This window comes from Podarcis raffonei, chromosome 9 (genome assembly GCF_027172205.1).
Source record: "Podarcis raffonei isolate rPodRaf1 chromosome 9, rPodRaf1.pri, whole genome shotgun sequence".
In the NCBI taxonomy this organism is placed as follows: Eukaryota; Metazoa; Chordata; class Lepidosauria; order Squamata; family Lacertidae; genus Podarcis; species Podarcis raffonei.
The window spans coordinates 65,698,745-65,716,931 of record NC_070610.1 but is presented as its reverse complement, the minus strand read 5'-3'; the positions used below and the strand labels follow the sequence as shown (position 1 = coordinate 65,716,931).

General features: G+C 44.5%; 1 protein-coding gene across 5 annotated transcripts in view; it reads left to right on the top strand.

Annotated features, from left to right (window-relative positions):
- The first annotated feature begins 1,038 nt into the window (after window positions 1-1,038).
- Window positions 1,039-18,187, top strand: part of AFF1 (ALF transcription elongation factor 1) — a 146,857-nt gene continuing 129,708 nt past the window's right edge. For 2 of the 5 annotated variants that reach the window (XM_053404127.1, XM_053404125.1), the window contains exons 1-2: window positions 1,040-1,249; window positions 8,927-8,980. In XM_053404127.1, the coding sequence (XP_053260102.1) occupies window positions 8,955-8,980 (26 nt within the window). In that variant the 5' untranslated portion in view covers window positions 1,040-1,249; window positions 8,927-8,954. Of the gene's footprint in view, window positions 1,250-8,926; window positions 8,981-18,187 lie in introns of all 5 variants that reach the window. The other 3 variants (XM_053404130.1, XM_053404129.1, XM_053404126.1) reach the window with 2 other exon arrangements.

Below are 18,187 nucleotides of genomic sequence, written 5' to 3'. Positions count from 1 at the left end.
GTTCAATGCAGAGTTGCCACCTTCTTATTACTTCTTTTAAAACAGATTTACTACGCCCATATTGGTGCCTCTCTCCTTCCCCACATCTCCCAGTTCATAAAAGAGGAACCTTAAATAGGGGATAGTTTTAGACCAAGGTTGCCCACACTCGGGTCTCCAGCTGTTTTTCGACTACAATTCCCATCATCCCTGAAGACTTGTCTTGCTAGCTAGGGATGATGGGAGTTGTAGTCCAAAAACAGCTGGAGATCAGAGTTTGGGAAACCCGGGTTTAAACTTTGGAGTGGGGGAAGCACGGAGGAAAAAGGCTAAACCCTTGGGCCTTTGTGTGAAACCCTGAGATAGGGCAACATGAGCAGCTGGAAAGCAGGGGGCCTATTTTGACCTGGAAACTTTGCTCTTGAAGCTGGGTAGGGTTGCTTCATGGGAGGAAGGGGTATTCTGCACATGCTCAGGAGCACTTTCCATAGCTGAAGTTGAACACTGAAAACCAGTGTCAGGCTTTAACCCCCGGTGAACTTTGCTTAGCTTAATGCAGTGTGCTGTTGTTTTTTCCTTAAAAAAATGTTTAGGGGTGCTCTCATTTTGACTCAAGAAAATCACCATTTTCGGGAAAAATAAATACAGGAAATGGACAAAAGTACAAAGATTCATAAAATGTTTAGGGGTATGCCATTAAAAAAACCACTGGCTTAATGAAAGTGGTGTCCTTTCCGGAGCATGCTGTTCTAAGTCTCGCACTACCCTCCCCGGTTGCCTTCTGCATTTCGAATAATATTTAGCGCCCCAGATTGAATTCCCGGGTCTCGAACTCCCGGACTTGCCGGGTTTTCAGCGCCGGCGGTGCTCGGGTTTTCCCGGAGCCGCTTCGGCTGCAGCGGAGAGGAGGGGGCGGGAGGAGAAGACCGCCTTCGGAAGGGGGCGTGGTCAGAGCGAAGGAGGCGGGACCTGCAGCCCCTGGAGCTGCTCTCTGGTTGTCGCTTCAGGCCAGCCAATCCCGCGGCCAGCTTTTGCAGCCCGCATCTCTCTCTGTCTCTGCCCGGTGCAATGAGGCTGTAGAAGCTGCAGCAGCAACAGGTTATGAAGGGCAAAGAAAGCAAGAAAGCGAGCGAGTAAGCAAAGCAAGCGAGCACAGCCTCCTCTCCTGGCTCTATTCATCTGCTGCTGCTGCTGCTGGAGGGGGAGGCCGGTCCAGGCTTGGCCCCCTCCCCTCTTCGCTCCTGATGGGGTTTGCACGGCTGTAGCGGAGGTGAGAGTCAATTTCCCTGCCTCTAAAAGATACAAGGCACTCAATGAGAAAGCTCTTTCAAAAGCAAGCAGACGTCCATTTCTGCCTTGCAAAAGCTATGGGGCGCTTTATTTATTTATTTAGGGGGTGGGTGGGGAGGTTATCGACTCAATGTTTGTGCCGCTTTGAAAGCAAACAGCAGCAACAGCCAAAAGTTTGGGCTTGTTGTTTTGTTGTTTTGCTTTTTTGCAGAGAGTTTTCCGAGGCTGTCAAGCTGCTAATCCCGTCAAAAAGTGTGTGCTGTTGGGGAATTGCTTGTTTTTAACAAAAAGCAATGCAGGGGCGATTCAGTCGAAGCTGCAAAACGGTGGAAAGTGCTTCGAATGACTGTGTGTATGTGTGTGTTATTTGCCTGTGCGTTTTGGTGGTTTGAAAGACCAGGAGGAAGGGCGGGGTGGGGGATGCTGAGCAGCTGTCTCAATGATTTGTTGTTTTGTTGTTTTTGTTGTTTATTTACTTAAATGTTTCCCAAGCCCCTTTGGAAACTTCGGAACCGTTTGCAACAGAAAACGTGCATCCCTCTGGGACAAGCCTTGTTAGCAAATGGAAGTATCCCCTTTGCCTTAAACTATCCAACCAAAACTATCTAAATTATGAGTTACAGTTGAAATGCTCTTTTTTTTTTCTTTTTTTAAAATAATATTTTATTAAGTTTAACAATAAATAAGTAGAACAATAAAAACACAAAGAAAATATAAAACACAACAATACAAACTTTCACGATACATAAAATACAAACATTTAACAAGAAAACAAAAAAAGACAATCAACACTCAAAAAGTAGAATAAGAAAAACACAAATCACTCTTTTCCAATTATTCATCTTCAATTAACTTATTTTCCTGACTTCCTCACGCCTCCCTTTTTTATATCCCTTTTTAACAATTAGTTCAGCAAATTCGTATCCTACTACTTTATCCTTATTTATTTTACCTCCCAAATTTCAAATTTTTATCTCTTATTACTAGAACCCCTTCATTTTAATTCAATGTCATCAGCATTCATACATTTTACAATACTTCTGTAAATAAGTTTTAAATTTCCTCCAATCTTCTTCCACCAACTCTTCTCCCTGGTCTCGGATTCTGCCAGTCATCTCAGCCATTTCCATATAGTCGATTACTTGCATCTGCCATTCTTCCAAGGTGGGTAATTCTTGTGTCTTCCAATACTTTGCAATGAGTATTCTTGCTGCTGCTGTAGCGTACATAAAAAAAGTTCTATCCTTCTTTGGCACCAATTGGCCGACTATGCCCAGGAGAAAGGCCTCTGGTTTCTTCACGAAAGTATACTTAAATACCTTTTTCATTTCATTATAAATCATCTCCCAGAAAGCCTTAATCCTCGGGCACATCCACCAAAGGTGAAAGAATGTACCTTCAATCTCCTTACATTTCCAACATTTATTATCAGGCAAATGGTATATTTTTGCAAGCTTGACTGGGGTCATGTACCACCTATACATCATTTTCATAATATTCTCTCTTAAGGCATTACATGCCGTAAATTTAATCCCAGTGGTCCACAACTGCTCCCAGTCGGCAAACAAAATATTATGACCAATATCTTGTGCCCATTTAATCATAGCAGATTTTACCGTTTCTTCCTCAGTACTCCATTTCAACAGCAGAAATGCTCTTTTCAAAATTTTCCACAGGGTTACTAGCCATGGCAGACTGTTACTCTGCAAAAAGATTAGGTGTTGCTATATTGTGTGTCTAGGTATATACACTATGCATTTGATTTTGGGGTTTTAAAGAGTTTTTGATATTCTGTAACTGAATAAAAAAAAAGATGGCCTTTGCTCCTTCACTCAGTGTGTGTCTGAAAAAATACGGGCGTATCCTATGCTGGATAGTAGTGTGCTGACCAGTTCTGGTGCACACATTGCATGATAATACAGAGTAGTGATCTAGCATTTGGTGTGTGCCTATATATGTGTGAACCAATTGTGTAACTTTGGGGTGTGGCTCCAGAGCCTCAGGAGGTGTGTGTGAAGGACTGGGAGTTTGTCCCAAGTCTAGATATGGCTAACGTTGAGGCTATTATGTATAAATTAGAGTATTTTGCATTTGCACATAGATTCATAGAATTGTAGAGTTGGAAGGATAATCTGGTTCAACCCATTTTAAAACAAAATCTGGGAAATGGTCTTTAATCTGTGCTTGGGGTAGAAATGTGTTGCAAAACCGTCTTAAAATAAAGCTGAATGCTGAAGTGAGCTCCAATAATCCACCAGCAGATGAAACGGGTACAGGGTTTTTTTTTATTGTTGTGTAATAGTTGTTGTTTATGTTAACAAATGGTTTGTCCTGCATTTATTTTTTAAAAGTCATTTCTACAAAACTGCGTTAAACTTTGGCCACTAGAGGCCGCTCATTCAATCTCGCTTCAGCCAAGGCTCCATCTCACACACTTGGAATTTTAACGTTCTTTGAAGTTGCAAAGTGGACATATAAAATTCAGAAGCGACTCAAATATACCTGCTCACCGAGAAGCAACCAAAGGCTTGCCAAAGAGCAGATAACTCATTTTGAGATTTGAGCCTCCCCATGGAGCATCAAGCAATTCATTTCCATTAGATCTGTAGCAAATTTAGTTACAATTTCTATGCACACACATTTTTTTAAAAAAAATGGATCTGCACAATAGTGATCTGAAGCCTATGGGAGGTGCATTGTGCTATTCACAGATGATCCTCTGAACATTTGGATTATTGAACATTATTATGGCATTGGTTCGCGTGGGGGTACAGTCGACTTTCCCGATTCATAAATTGGCAGGGTCTTTAGTGTGGTGGCTCCCGTCATGTGGAACAGTCTGTTTTATGTTTTCCAAGTATTCTAAAAACTTTTTTGCTTACCGAAGCATTGGGAAAGACTAAAGCTCAATGGTACGACATCTGCCTTACATGGAGCAGGTCCAAGGTCCAATCCTTGACATCTTTAGATTAGTCTTTTCAAAGTAATGAAATAAAATAGCTAGGCATCTGCTTTATGGAAACAGGGAGGAGGAATGTTTTTTACAAAATGAGGCAAAAATGAATGACTGTTCTACAGAACAAAATCTAGTTTAGAAAAAAGGATACAGTGGAACCTTGGGTTACGGCGGGGATCCGTTCCAGAGGCCCTGCTGCAACTGGAAAACAACACAACCCAAAGCATCGTGTCTGCGCACGTGTGCGGCGCAATTTAGCACTTCTGCGCGTGTGCGAACGGCGCGAACCCGGAAGTAACCCAGTCCGGTACTTCCGGGTTTGTGCCAGTTGCAAGCCGAGGGTGACGTAAGCCGGAGGCAATATAACCCAAGGCTCCACTGTATTTGGTCATCGTAGAGCACAGTCCTTTTTTTAAATGTTTTAAAATTAAATTTCCTGTTTTACATTTTAGAATATTCATTTAAACAACCTTAAAATATCAGTGACTTCCCTTCTCTTTCCATGGTTCATTTTGCATAACATAAATCCCTGCATATTTTACCTAAACTAAACCATTCAGTATTCCATTATTACATCCATCTAAACTTATTTACGCTGTTAAATTTATCTTAATGCTGCCAACATTTTCAAGTGTACACAATTTCCCACCGTATATTCAATAAACATTTTCTAATCTTCTTGTAACGTGTGTTCTTCTTGTTCTCTTATTCTATATGTTAAGTCTGCAAGCTGCGCATATTCCATCAGTTTAAGTTGCCATTCTTCTTTTGTTGGGACCTCACTCGTTTTCCATTTTTGGGCTAACCAAACATGGGCCACCGTAGTGGCATACATAAATAACCTTTTTTGACATCTGGGAATTTCCGTCTGAATTATGCCCAACGAAAAGGACTCTGGTACTTTTAAACATTGTTTTCAATTCATTACAAATTATTTCCCAATACACTTTTACCCTTTTACAGGTCCACCATGTATGAAATACAGTACCCTCAGCCTCACTGAGCACAGTCCTATTGTCTACTCAGAACTTAGTCTTGTTGAATTCAATGGGTCTTGCTGCCCAGTAAAAATGGGGTTAAAATTGCAGTTGACTGACACTGGCCTCATTTTATTAAAACATTCCTTTCCCCTCATTCTCTCTATTTTATTTTGTGTGTTGTGTGTGCAGGGATAGTGCTTAACTTTAACTGGCTTGTATCCATTATGCAGACTTAGGGTGACCAGACACGTTGAAGCCAGGACTCTTGTACCCTTAATAATTGTAGCCAGGACTCCTGTATCTTTAATAGTTGTGTAGAAGAGGGATGTTATTATACTGCAAGTGTGATAAAAGCTGTGCCAACTTCTCATCAGGGTACAGGAGACCCCATTCCTTCCTATGCACTAGGTCAGTTGATGAGCATTGTCTGTTTCCAGTATTCAGAAAGGGTGTGCAAATGTAGTAGCATACACTCCCCCCAACCCCCCCCCCCACACTTTTAGTATTTGCATGCCATATGCAAACAAAATCCATCCTGTTGCATGAAGAACTATTTTGTTTGGAGGATATGTTGCCGATTTTAAATTGCACCAGAGAGCAAATTAGTATGCTTCCTTCTCTTTCAAATTCATGGCATGTGGGCTGCTGTATGTCTTGCCATCTGTATAGCCATCAGTTGCGGAAAGAAGCTTAAATCCGATTTTAGCTTGGACTCTGAGTGATGACAGAGAGTCAGAGAAGAATCCTGTTTGCTACTACTGTGTTTACTTCTTCTTGATGTTCCAAAGTGCTTTACAATATGTATTTGGGTGGATTTGCACAGGCTCTTTACTGTTTTTCTGGAACTACAAATTAGGCATGCCAAATGGTAAAGTTAACAGCATATCAACAAGGTAAAGGTAAAGGGACCCCTGACCATTAGGTCCAGTTGTGATCAACTCTGGGGTTGTGGCGCTCATCTCGCTTTATTGGCCGAGGGAGCCGGCGTACAGCTTCCGGGTCATGTGGCCAGCATGACTAAGCTGCTTCTGGCGAACCAGAGCAGCGCACGGAAACGCTGTTTACCTTCCCGCCGGAGCAGTACCTATTTATCTACTTGCACTTTGACGTGCTTTTGAACTGCTAGGTTGGCGGGAGCAGGGACCGAGCAATGGGAGCTCACCCCGTTGCGGGGATTCGAACCGCTGACCTTCTGATCAGCAAGTCCTAGGCTCTGTGGTTTAACCCACAGCGCCACCGGTGTCCCTATATCGACAAACGTTGCCTAATAAAACTTTGGTTCCAGTGACGAACGGTATAACTGCCTCAATGTTTTGCAAACATTGGTGAGCTTGTTTTGCTAATTTCACTTCATCTGTAGCAATGTTTGTAGCAATGTTTCAATGCAATCCTTTGCGGTGATGTAGGGCAAAACAAGCGGTTGTAGTATAAAACATCAGAAGAGCATCACAATGGCAAACTGTGTTGTCCGAAAGCACCAGGTTGCCAGAGGCTGCTTTTGTTTTTTACCTGTCCTATTGCAAGGTCTTGGATTGCAGGCTTCCATAAAGGCGCTCACAACAAAATACTCCCCTCCATTTGCTTTTTAATTATTTTTAACAAAACACAGACCAAACAAACCAAACACAATTGATAAGGTGCATCAGTTTCATTCTACCTTAGTCGCTGCTTGACTTGCTAGTGCAGTTGGGTGAGCCCTGGGAGCCTGGCCTTTCTTCTCCCAACCCATAATAAAACGCTTCCTTGGTGGTTTAGAATTTGTCCCAGCCCCATCCTGTCTATCTTCTTTCCTGCGCTTTCGTAAGTTCTAGCAGCAGACTTCTGTTCCCCACTCCTTCTGTTCCAGAGAGAACTCTCTGCGTGTCTTTTAGTACATGGAAGGAAGCACTAACTAAATCATAATAGCCGCAGGGACTCGTTCAAAGAATCTTATCTGTAATATATATGTCTATTTTGTGTTTATAAGCATTACTAGTGTTAAATGTGAATTCCAGGCTTTTGAAGCTCCCTGTTGAAAGTAATGCTGGGGTTTAGCAAACCACTTGAAAGAGTGGAAACTTCCCGTTTTTGCTTTGAAAGAACCCACTGGCACCTTAAATTTATTAAGTGTGTAAGAAGACCGGTGTGTGTGTGTGTTGTTGTTGTTTTTTGAGCGAGAGAGAGAGAGAGAGAAATAATAAAGAAAGAAAGAACCAGAAGAGGGAAGGAAAGACTATTTCTTGCTGCAGAGCTGTTGAATCGAGAGCATGTTTAAAGTTCCCAGTATTTATTTTGATAATTATTCCATTAGAGTTGTTCACACATTACACTGAACACAGGTGTTGGCTGTCTCAACACTTGCACAAGTCTTTGTGTGAAAGTGTGTATGCTTGCTCACATACATAGCTTGCCTGTTACATACACAGAAGTAGACTCACAAATAATAATAATAATAATATGAGCGCCGCAACCCCAGAGTTGTCCGCGACTGGACTTAATGGTCAGGGGTCCCTTTACCTTTTTACCCCAGCCACTCTGGGTGGCTCCCAACGGAATATTAAAAATGCAATAAAACTTCAAACATTAAAAACTTCCCTAAACAGAGCTACCTTCAAATGTCTTCTAAAAGTCAGATAGTTGTTTATTTCCTTGACCTCTGAAGGGAGGGTGTTCCACAGGGTGGGTGCCACTACCGAGAAGGCCCTCTGCCTGGTTCCCTGTAACCTCACTTCTTGCAGTGAGGGAACCGCCAGAAGGCCCTCAGAGTTGGACCTCAGTGTCTGGGCAGAACAATGAGGGTGGAGACGCTCCTTCAGGTATACAGGGCCTTCTGAATTACTGTAGGAGTGTACAGCTAAACTGATTGTGTACATAGATTGTACACTTGTTGAATGTAACAGTTGAGCATCTTTTTAACTGCATCTTCCTCTGCTTCTCCTTATTCTCTCAACTTTAATCCTTGCACGTTTTTTAAAATTGCATTTTTACAGACACACCACAGGCCACTAGTGGTCTACAGTTTGGAAACCCCTGCTAAGAAATGAAGTTTCGAGGCTTGCTTCAGGCTTGTTGGAGTCGCCTTTTCTAGCTGTTCATTTCTACAATGAGAATAAGGGAGAGTGACCTGTCTAAGAAGCAGGACTTGCAGAAATCTCTGTACATGATTTTAAAACCAGAAGACAAAATAAGAAAGCACGAAAAGCAATTGTTGGGATCAATTGAAAAGTCATAAAGTAATGAGCAAGCTTTTGGGGTTGGACATGTAGCAAAGAAGGAGAAAAAAAGAAAAGAAGATGGAGAGAGAGAGAGAGAGAGAGAGAGAGAGAGAGAGAGAGAGAATGAATTATGAAAACCTTGTTGTAATACTCAAGCTGGAATTGAAGAGGTTTTGCCCAGACTTAATTAGGCTAGACTGTGTTTGCAGTGAAGAGTTCTCATGTTACACCAAAGACAAATGGGACAACCCTTTTCTTATACAGTATACTCTTGGCTTTAGTTTTTGATTAGTAATTAGCCTGAAGAAGGGGGGTGGTGAGCTTGAAAGCTTGTTTGCTACTCTGTGACTTGTTAGTCATAAAGGCATTGTGCTAATAAAGGCTACTGCTGCTGCAGGGAGCAACAAGAATATATTTGAAAGAGCTTCTGCAATTTTCAAATGCTATATAATGAGTGACGTGTGATCTTCTTCAAAAAGTGATAAAACTGAAGTCTGATTGGCTGATGACTCATGTTTCCTTTCCAGATGAGCTGATTTGCAGAGGATTGTCAAGATGGCTTCTACAAACACCAGGAACAGGTAGGATTTAGGGTGAGGGCACCATCCACTTCTCTTAGAGAGCCAGTGTGATGTAGTGGTTCAGAGCGGTAGACTTGTAATCTGGGGAACCGGGTTTGCGTCTCCGCTCCTCCACATGCAGCTGCTGGGTGACCTTGGGCTAGTCACACTTCTTTGAAGTCTCTCTGTTCCACTCACCTCACAGAGTGTTTGTTGTGGGGGAGGAAGGGAAAGGAGAAAGTTAGCCACTTTGAGACTCCTTAAAGGAAGTGAAAGGCGGGATATCAAATCCAAACCCTTCTTATTCTCTTCTAGAGAGGCCCTTGCTTTCTTGACCTTGTTTTGTGGTCTTTGCATGAACAAAAGGTTACTGTTAAACACACCAATAATAATCATTTAATAATTCTATTATTTGTACCCCACCCATCTGACAGGGCTGCCCCAGCCACTCTGGGCAGCTTCCAGCATATTCAAAAACATAATAAAAGTTTATTTGGGCCCATTTAGGGGCCTGGTTTGTGCAGCATCTTAAGTCTGAGCCTAAGCCTAGGTAATCTGAGCTGGGACTTGTGCTAACTATGAGTGGTACCCAAGAACAGCCTTAGCTGCTGCTCATGTTTAGTGGGGAAACAGCTTAACCACAGGTCCTGGTTCAGATGACATGCTAATCCGGTCGTTCCCAAACTTTTTTGTTCCACTACCCCCTTGGTTCCATAAGCTGTTTCCCAATGCCCTCTATAAAAAGCATTACAGTTGTACCTTGGAAGTCGAGCGGAATCCGTTCGGGAAGTCCGTTCGACTTCCAAAATGTTCAAAAACCAAATCACGGCTTCTGGTTGGCTGCAGGAAGCTCCTGCAGCCAATCTGAAGCCCCGTCGGACGTTCAGCTTCCAAAAATAGTTTGCAAACTGGAACAGTCACTTCTTGGTTTGCGATGTTTGGGAGTCAGAATGTTTGGGAACTAATCTGTTCGAAAACCCAAGGTACGACTGTATTCAGAATACAGTTATACCTCTAGTTGCGTTAGGTTCATGTTGCAGATTTTTGGGTTGCGAACGCAGCAAACCGGGAAGTGTATACTTCCAGGTTTCGCCGCACGCGCAGAAGAGGTCTGTGCGCTTCGCACCTGCGCAGGAGTGCTCTATTGCATCACACGCAGGCACAGAAGCAGCGCTCTACTTACAGACTTTTAAGTAGAGGTACCACTGTAGTGGTTTGCATGACCCACTGAAGAAGATCACAATGCAATAACAAGTAACAATTAATTGCACCTTTATCCAATTAAAACTATTTCGTTCCATTAATTCAACAACAGGACTTGATCCTGTGATAAGGGCTTTTCACGGTCTCATAGTCATTTACATCACCCAGCCTCCACTGCCCCCCAGGCAGCACTTTGGGAACCAGTGTGCTAAGCTGAACCTTGGATTGCTGGTGGGTCCCTGGAAAAGAGTTGGAGGCACTTTGCTCCTCCCCAATCTGGTAAAAACAAGCAAGGAGCGGAGCAAAGCGCACTTGCAAGATGCTCTCTTGAAGCCCATAGAGAAGCCATAGTTTAGCTTACTGTAGCTTACTGTGTGAACTAGCTTAGTGAGGCACTGCTAGAGGCATCTGAGAGCTGCTCCCAGTATTTCAGGTTTTGTTTGTGTGTCCTGGGCTTCCTTTTTGTTTTAAAGTCTTAAGCATGGGTATGCAAACTAAGGCCTGGGGGCCGGATCTGGGGGCCCAATCGCCTTCTAAATCCGGCCCGCGGATGGTCCAGGAATCAGCATGTTTCTACATGAGTAGAATGTGCCCTTTTATTGAAAATGCATACCTGGGTTATTTGTGGGGCATAGGAATTCGTTCATTATTATTTTTTCCGAAATATGGTCTGGCCCCCACAAGGTCTGAGGGTCTGAGGGACAGTGGACCGGCCCCCTGCTGAAAAAGTTTGCTGACCCCTGGTCTTAAGAGACATTGCTTAGGGCTTCCAAGTTTTGTCTTGCACTTTGCATCTGTGCAACAAGCACAGGGCATGGATTATCCTGTCGCTGTAAACAGAAATATGCCTTATTTCCCACTTCAGCTTCCTGGTATAAAATTTTAGGGTGCACACACATAGCAGACACACACTTCATGGAAAACCAGTCCTTCACCCTTCAAAATTTAGGAAATATTCCCTGAGGGAAAATTACACTTTATTTTAGCGCACAGAACAAGCCCCAAAAGCCACTTTACCTCTCCTAATGACTCTAAATATTTCCTGTGCAGAATGAAATATCTTAGAGAAACCTTTCCTAATAGTTCTTTTACTTAAAAATCCTTCAAATCTTGTCTTAAGGGCATATTTTGTTCATGAATTGAGTAGGCCTGTGACCTGGTTTCTAGAACTAAAGTATATACTATCTCAAAAGAATGGCCAGATAATGCAATCATCAAAGCATTATCAGGTATCTTGACAGGAGAGAAGTCATGCCTCTTTCTGTGACACATGTATGATGCTTTGTGGGTGGTCTTTGGTTAAGGAGTTGGGCTGCAAAAGCGAACCCCAGTTTTTTCTAGAACTGTCACATGAAAGAAATTGGCTGTGGCCTTCTCAAGTGCAGGGCTATTCAGAAGAACAGGCAACCTGTAAAATAGATTAGATCAACAATGGCTCACTGGTTGCCCCAAGATAATTCTGTCTGTCTCCTGATTCAATCAAGAAAGGCAGTTGCATTTTGTAATCTTGTTCTCTTGAGTGTCTATAAAAACGTTTGAGTCACCTCTTCAGCTTTAATGGAAGGTGCTCAAGGCAACTTCCATTGAAGCCATGAAAACCATTCGAAGGTCTGTGGATTGTGAATAAACTTCAACTTGAAAATGTGTTGGCATTGTATTAATTTTCTAGCATTGGGTGGAAGAAATGGCTATCGTTTCGCTTGCCAGGGAATGGAGAAGTCTTATAAATTTATAAGGCATGGAGAAATTCCACATTTTCGTGTCCCCTTTGGACTTTGTATGCAATTTGACTCCTCTGTGTGTGTGTGTGTGTGTGTGTGTGTGCTTTAAACTTGTCTTCAAATATTCATATATGTATGCAGCACTGTATCAGCTGCATGCTCTCCATAATAGTAAGCCCTTCGTGCTGGATGATGCCATGGGGAGTCAGATATATAAGCTGATTACCAAATGGCACCTTCAACTTAGGCTATGGTCGCCTAACGTCTTGGCGCCATCTTCCCTCCAAAATGAGTTTTGAAGCTTCCGGATCCTTCTCTAAGAGACATTTTGCTCTCCACGTATTTATTTACTTACTTAATTTAAATAGCTGCCCCATAGCAGAAGTACTCTAGGAAGCCAGGGTGGTGTCGTGGTTAGGGGATTGGGCTAGGACCTGCGAGATCAGGTTTCAAATCCCCACTCAGTCATGAAGCTCACTGGGTGAGCTTCAGCCAGTCACAGCCTCCTAGCCTACCTCGCAAGGTCGTTGTAGGGATTAACTGAGGGGTGGGGTGAACCATGGAGAGAAAGGTGGAATATAAATGCAAGAAATAAGCCCTTTTGCTTACCTGCTTAAGAAAGATGGAGAGGCCAGCCAGATGGTGATGTCTGTCACCAACCTAGCATTCAGAGATCTCCACAACTAGACCCGTGCCAGTTGGAAAACACACCTGGCTAATTTCTAGCACTGATGGAGACTGACCCCTTATAAGGTGAAGGAGCGCCTCCACCCCCATCGTTCTGCCCGGATGCTGAGGTCCAGCGCTGAGGGCCTTCTGGCGGTTCCTTCATTGCGAGAAGCAAAGCTACAGGGAACCAGGCAGAGGGCCTTCTCGGTGGTGGCGCCCGCCCTGTGGAACCCCCTCCCACCAGATGTCAAAGAGATAAACAACTACCTGACATTTAGAAGACATCTGAAGGCAGCCCTGTTCAGGGAAGTTTTTAGTGTGTGACATTTTAATGTATTTTTCATCTTTGTTGAAAGTAGCCCAGAGTGGCTGGGGAAACCCAGCCAGATGGGCGAGGTACAAATAATAAATTATTATTATTATAAGGTGGGCTGTGGCTCAGCAGTAGGACATATGCTTGGCATGCAGAAGGCAGGCTCAGTGTCTGGCATTTCCAGGTATGGCCAGGAGAGACGCCTGTCTGAAGCCCTGGAGAGTTGCTGCAAGCCCAGACGAACCCAATGGTCAGAATCTGTCTTAAGGCAGCTTCCTAGGTTCCTGTGACATGCATCTGGGGCCACCTGATCTCCATCTGGTTCCCAGACCGGCCACCTCTGGCTTATGTAAATTAAGTGAAGCAACATGGAGCAACCTTGTCAAAACATGGCCAGCAATGCAGCTTCATCAGGTTTTAAAGGGATTAAGGAGAAATTTAGTTCCTGGAAGAGGTCAAATGCTGCTCCCATAACACAGCTGCGTTTCCACAGCCAGAAAAGTGGTGCTGCGCTTGCGGATTAATCAATCCCTTATAGTCAAATTTCCAGCTTAAGTGTGCTCAGCGTGACAATGTAAGAGGCACAAGGGGGGGGGGGGAACAAGTCGTATTGAGTTTCAGTTAACTCCCCTCTAACCTGTAGTATTGTCTGGGCGCCTGTTCAAGGTGCTTACTGCCGCCACAGAGTCCGAGGTGGAAGAAAACTAGAGCTGGTGTTCTCAGCATATCGCTGACGCCGTGCTCCAAAACAGTGCATGGTGATCTCTCCTGTCAGCAGCAGTTAGTTAGACGTTAAAAAGCAGAAGTGGGACTTCTGTGGTGTGTTCCTGTTCAGTGACCCTCTCCAGGATACTCTATTTCATCCTGACTTCCATCCAGTTTTCTCTCCACCCCCAAAGCAGTCAGACAGCGCTATACATGCTCATTGGGGTTCCTACACTCTGAAGCAGGGTTTTTTCTACCTAAAAAAATGGAATTTTGCAGATCTTAGTGTTCCCTTGAGTCTGCTGATTCCTCTCTCTTCTGCGTGGGCGTTGTTGCTTTGGCTGCATAAGCAATGGCGCTTGCCTCTGAACAGTGAAAATGGAGGAAATGGTCAGGGAACAAGATGGGATCTTGGGGCACATCATAGAGGTACTGGAATCGGCACTGGTGGGCCAGTTAGAGCAAAACCACCACAAAATGGATGTCTCCAGTTATACCAGAAGGAATTTATTTGTGGTTCGGTGACTAGGACCCTGTCCGCACTGTACATGTAAAACCAATATCAAACCACTTTATACAGTCATGGCTTCTCCCAAAGAATCCTGGGAATGGTAGTTTGTTAAGGGGCCTGAGAGTTGTTGTAAAGGTAAAGGGACCCCTGACCATTAGGTCCAGTTGTGGCCGACTGGGGTTGCGGCGCTCATCTCGCTTTATTGGCCGAGGGAGCCGGCGTACAGCTTCCGGGTCTTGTGGCCAGCATGACTAAGCCTCTTCTGGCGCACCAGAACAGCGCACAGAAACACCGTTTACCTTCCCGCTGGAGTGGTACCTATTTATCTACTTGCACTTTGACAGGCTTTCAAACTGCTAGGTTGGCAGGAGCAGGGACCGAGCAACGGGAGCTCACCTGTTGCGGGGATTCGAACCGCCGACCTTCTGATCGGCAAGTCCTAGACTTTGTGGTTTAACCCGCAGCGCCACCAGGAGATCTCTGTTCCCTGCCCCTTCAGAGCTATAATTCTCAGAGAGGTTTAACCATCACTTATTCCCAGGGAACTCTGGGAATTGTAGCTGTGGGGGGGGGGAATAGGGGGTCTCCTAACAACTCTCAGCTCCCTTAACAAATTACAGCTCCCAGAACGCTTTGGGAGATGCCGTGACCATTTAAAGTGGTATGAGGCTGCTTTATATGTATAGTGCAAATATAGGTAAGTCTCCTGGCCTCAAAGAGCTAACAAGTGCTCTAGCCTGTTGTTATGGACCCTTTCACCAGTGAGGCAACAGTGTAGGAAATTACTGATGAGGAGATATGCATGAAGCTAACTGATCCAGTCTGGGATGCTAACCTGGGAGTGAATATGCTGGGTGATCTCACTTGTTCAAAAGGACTTGACTCAATTGCCTCTTCTAAATTACTTCTTGAAGCTTTTGGTGATTTGAGATAAATGTGCACTCCCTTTCATTAATGTTCCCAAAGCGCACCCACACCCACAATTCAAAGCCGAGAAATAAAATAATGCATCTCCTGCAGAGTCTAGTCTAGCACTATCCAAACAGGCAGTGCTTTCTCACCCCAGATCAGATATTGCATCAAAAATGAATCTGACAGCTGTAGTGAATCTGAAGAGCAAATTGCCGTCCTGCCTGTGGATTCTGCCTTTGTTTAGCTGGTATATAAATCACGGTCGTTAACACTCTTTATAGCCTGCCTTCTCGCTGAATTGTTCTCCCAAGTCCAACAGGAACATATAAGCCTCTGTGTGTGCTAAATTTGTCTCCCTGCAGAAGCTAGCTGCTGCTTGTAGAACAATTAAAGCAAAATTATTAAGCTGCTCGGATAATGTCTGCCTGGAGGATGCTACCTGCAGGATAGGCTAGCTGAGGAAGGGTGGTCTGTACGGCTCCTAGATTCATTCTTCTAGCTCTTGGCAGGAGTTCCTTGCATTTACATTGCAGACAGCCTAAGTCTAGCTCAGCCATCCAGGCAGAACAGGCAGTCTCCTGGGAAAAACACTATTCAAAGGGCAGCTGTCATGGTGCATCATAGCCAGCTCTGCCCACAAGTGGAAACCTCACCCTAGTATCCTGTGAGGTGCTGCAGGGAATATTCTCCCCCTACACCTAAAGGTGGCAAAGAAATCTGTAAGCTGGTTCTGAGACAGTTACAGGGGTTTTGCAGTAATAACAGTGCAATCCTAAACTCACATACAGTGGTACCTCGGGTTACAGACGCTTCAGGTTACAGACTCCGCTAACCCAGAAATAGTACCTCGGGTTAAGAACTTTGCTTCAGGATGAGAACAGAAATCGTGCTCCAGTGGCAGCAGGAAGCCCCATTAGCTAAAGTGGTGCTTCAGGTTAAGAACAGTTTCAGGTTAAGTACGGACCTCCGGAACGAATTAAGTACTTAACCCGAGGTACCACTGTACTTAGTTGGGAGTTGGGACTTACTGCTGAGTAAAAATGCCTGGAAGGTAGTTGGCAATTTCTGGTAAATGGGAATAGGTTTTTAAAAAAAAAATCATAATACTATGGATAACTCCCCCCACGCGTCACAGTATTTCTACTCCTAGTTATAGTAAACCACTTGTTTGCTAACAAACCTATCATAAATACATCAGATAGACTAGCAATATAAAGTTGTGCACAAATACCACAGAGATCTAGAAGTGCCACTTCTGGCTGGTATCTTGTCTCGAGAGACAATGGAGTGCGCCTCCAGGGGTGGGGTCAAACCACTGTGTTAGCAGCATCACAGTGATCTCCCTGGGGCACAAGCCTGGGCTGTGCGTATGGACATCCTGGGCTGCCCAGATGACAAGGCTCCCCCTTTGGCTTTGCTGATGTTGCCCAATACATTTGGCACCAGCTTGGCTGCAGAATTTGCTGGAGGGAGGTGTACAAGGCACCATCCAACCAGCTCAGGGATTTGTGTAGGGTTGTCTTGCAAGGCAGCAGAGGTTTAAGGTCAGTTTTCCTTCTTCTAGATGGTCTGCCTTCCCAGGTTAACGAGCCCCATCTGCCCCTCACTTCAGCACTTGCAGAAACTGCCTTCATGACTGTTGGCCCCACTAATGGTCCCGTCCGCTCAATCTGCCAGAGCCTGTCTTTTGCATGCAGGTTAAGTCCCTTCCCCAAGACCGGCTACCCTCTCCTGGTTTTAGCTGGCCAGTCAAAGCCATTCCTGGGCTGTGGCTGCTGTCGCCTGCTGACAGCTTCTAGGAGTCACAGCTGAGTGGGGACCAAAGATGAACAAACTACCACAGAAGAGCATGACGTGTCCCCACCAGAGGAACTACCCCTCCCCCAGTGCCCCACACACCCCAATTTCCACTTCAGCCAGTGTGTGTATATGTGTATTCTACAATCTATAAATACTAATATATCAAATGATTAGAGGTGTAGCCTCAAGTAAGCAGGACCAAAGCCACATCCATTTACTATCTGCATTGTAGATGGTAGCATTCGCTCCTTTTCCATATAGGCTAATTGCTGTTGCTTTCCTTATCTTCCCCAGTTAAATAGTGCTTGTGGGTTGGAAGAACTGACTGCCGCTCACATTATTATAGCTTTTCAGCACAGTCGTTTCTCCTCTTGGCACGCAGACCTGGCTCAAATCGTTATGGGTTTTTCCCTGACCTTGATCAACTTGTTAGTGTATGGGCCCTCCTCTAGATCTGCTCTGCAACAGCCCTGAGAAGCAGTTGAGGCCAAGAGCAGGGTGACTGGTTCAGAGTCACCTTAATTTTGGAAATTGAACCTGGGTCTTGTTCAAATTCAAATCCGTCCGTCTAAGCCAGCGCACTACCCTGTCTCACATACTGCTAATAAACACTATACTTTAGTTGGGCTGTGGTGTAGTCCAAAAAGGGCCTTCTGCACATGCAACATAGTGGAATCCTAAGAGTTGCTGCCAGGAAACCCACCACAGCAGCCTCTTTCCTTTGCGGGGAAGGGTTCTCCCTTCTCCATTTTATCCTCATGACAAACCTGTGAGGTGTGGGTCAGGCTGTCATTGTGCGTGGCTGCAAGGAGCGCCAGTGGGCTGCAATTACCTGCTGCCCAGTGCCCTGCAGGAAGAGTGGCCTACTCAGCTCAGTTACTTGCATGGCCATTTTACAACGGGCTCCATCTCTGTGCCGCCATTTCGTGACTGGTTCTGCTCCATTTCGTGACTGGTTCTGGTGCTGTTGTAATGGTGGGCCTTGGCCATTGTCATCCCTCCCAGTGGCTCCTGGCGAGATAGTTTGGGCATGTGAATACCAGAGCTACATGGGTACTGTCTCTCTTAGATGCCTAAACTGAAATTCCCTGGTCTAATATCCCTAGTGCTGCAAGATTGTCACAAGAGCTCCTGGACTAAAATTGTCTATCAAAAAGTTCACTCTTGTGGTTTATCACCACAACAGCTACTGTACTCACTTTGGGTTTTAGTAAAGCAAACAGTCTCATTTGCCAGCGCCTAAATGATATCGAGCGTCAGAACAACTTGGCCACAATAAGGAAATTTTGCCCATGGTATGACTATTTTCCACCTTCCCATTTCGACTCTCTGGCACCCTATCTGCATAACCTAGCAATTAGAAAATATAGACGTGCTTTTACTCTCACAGGATT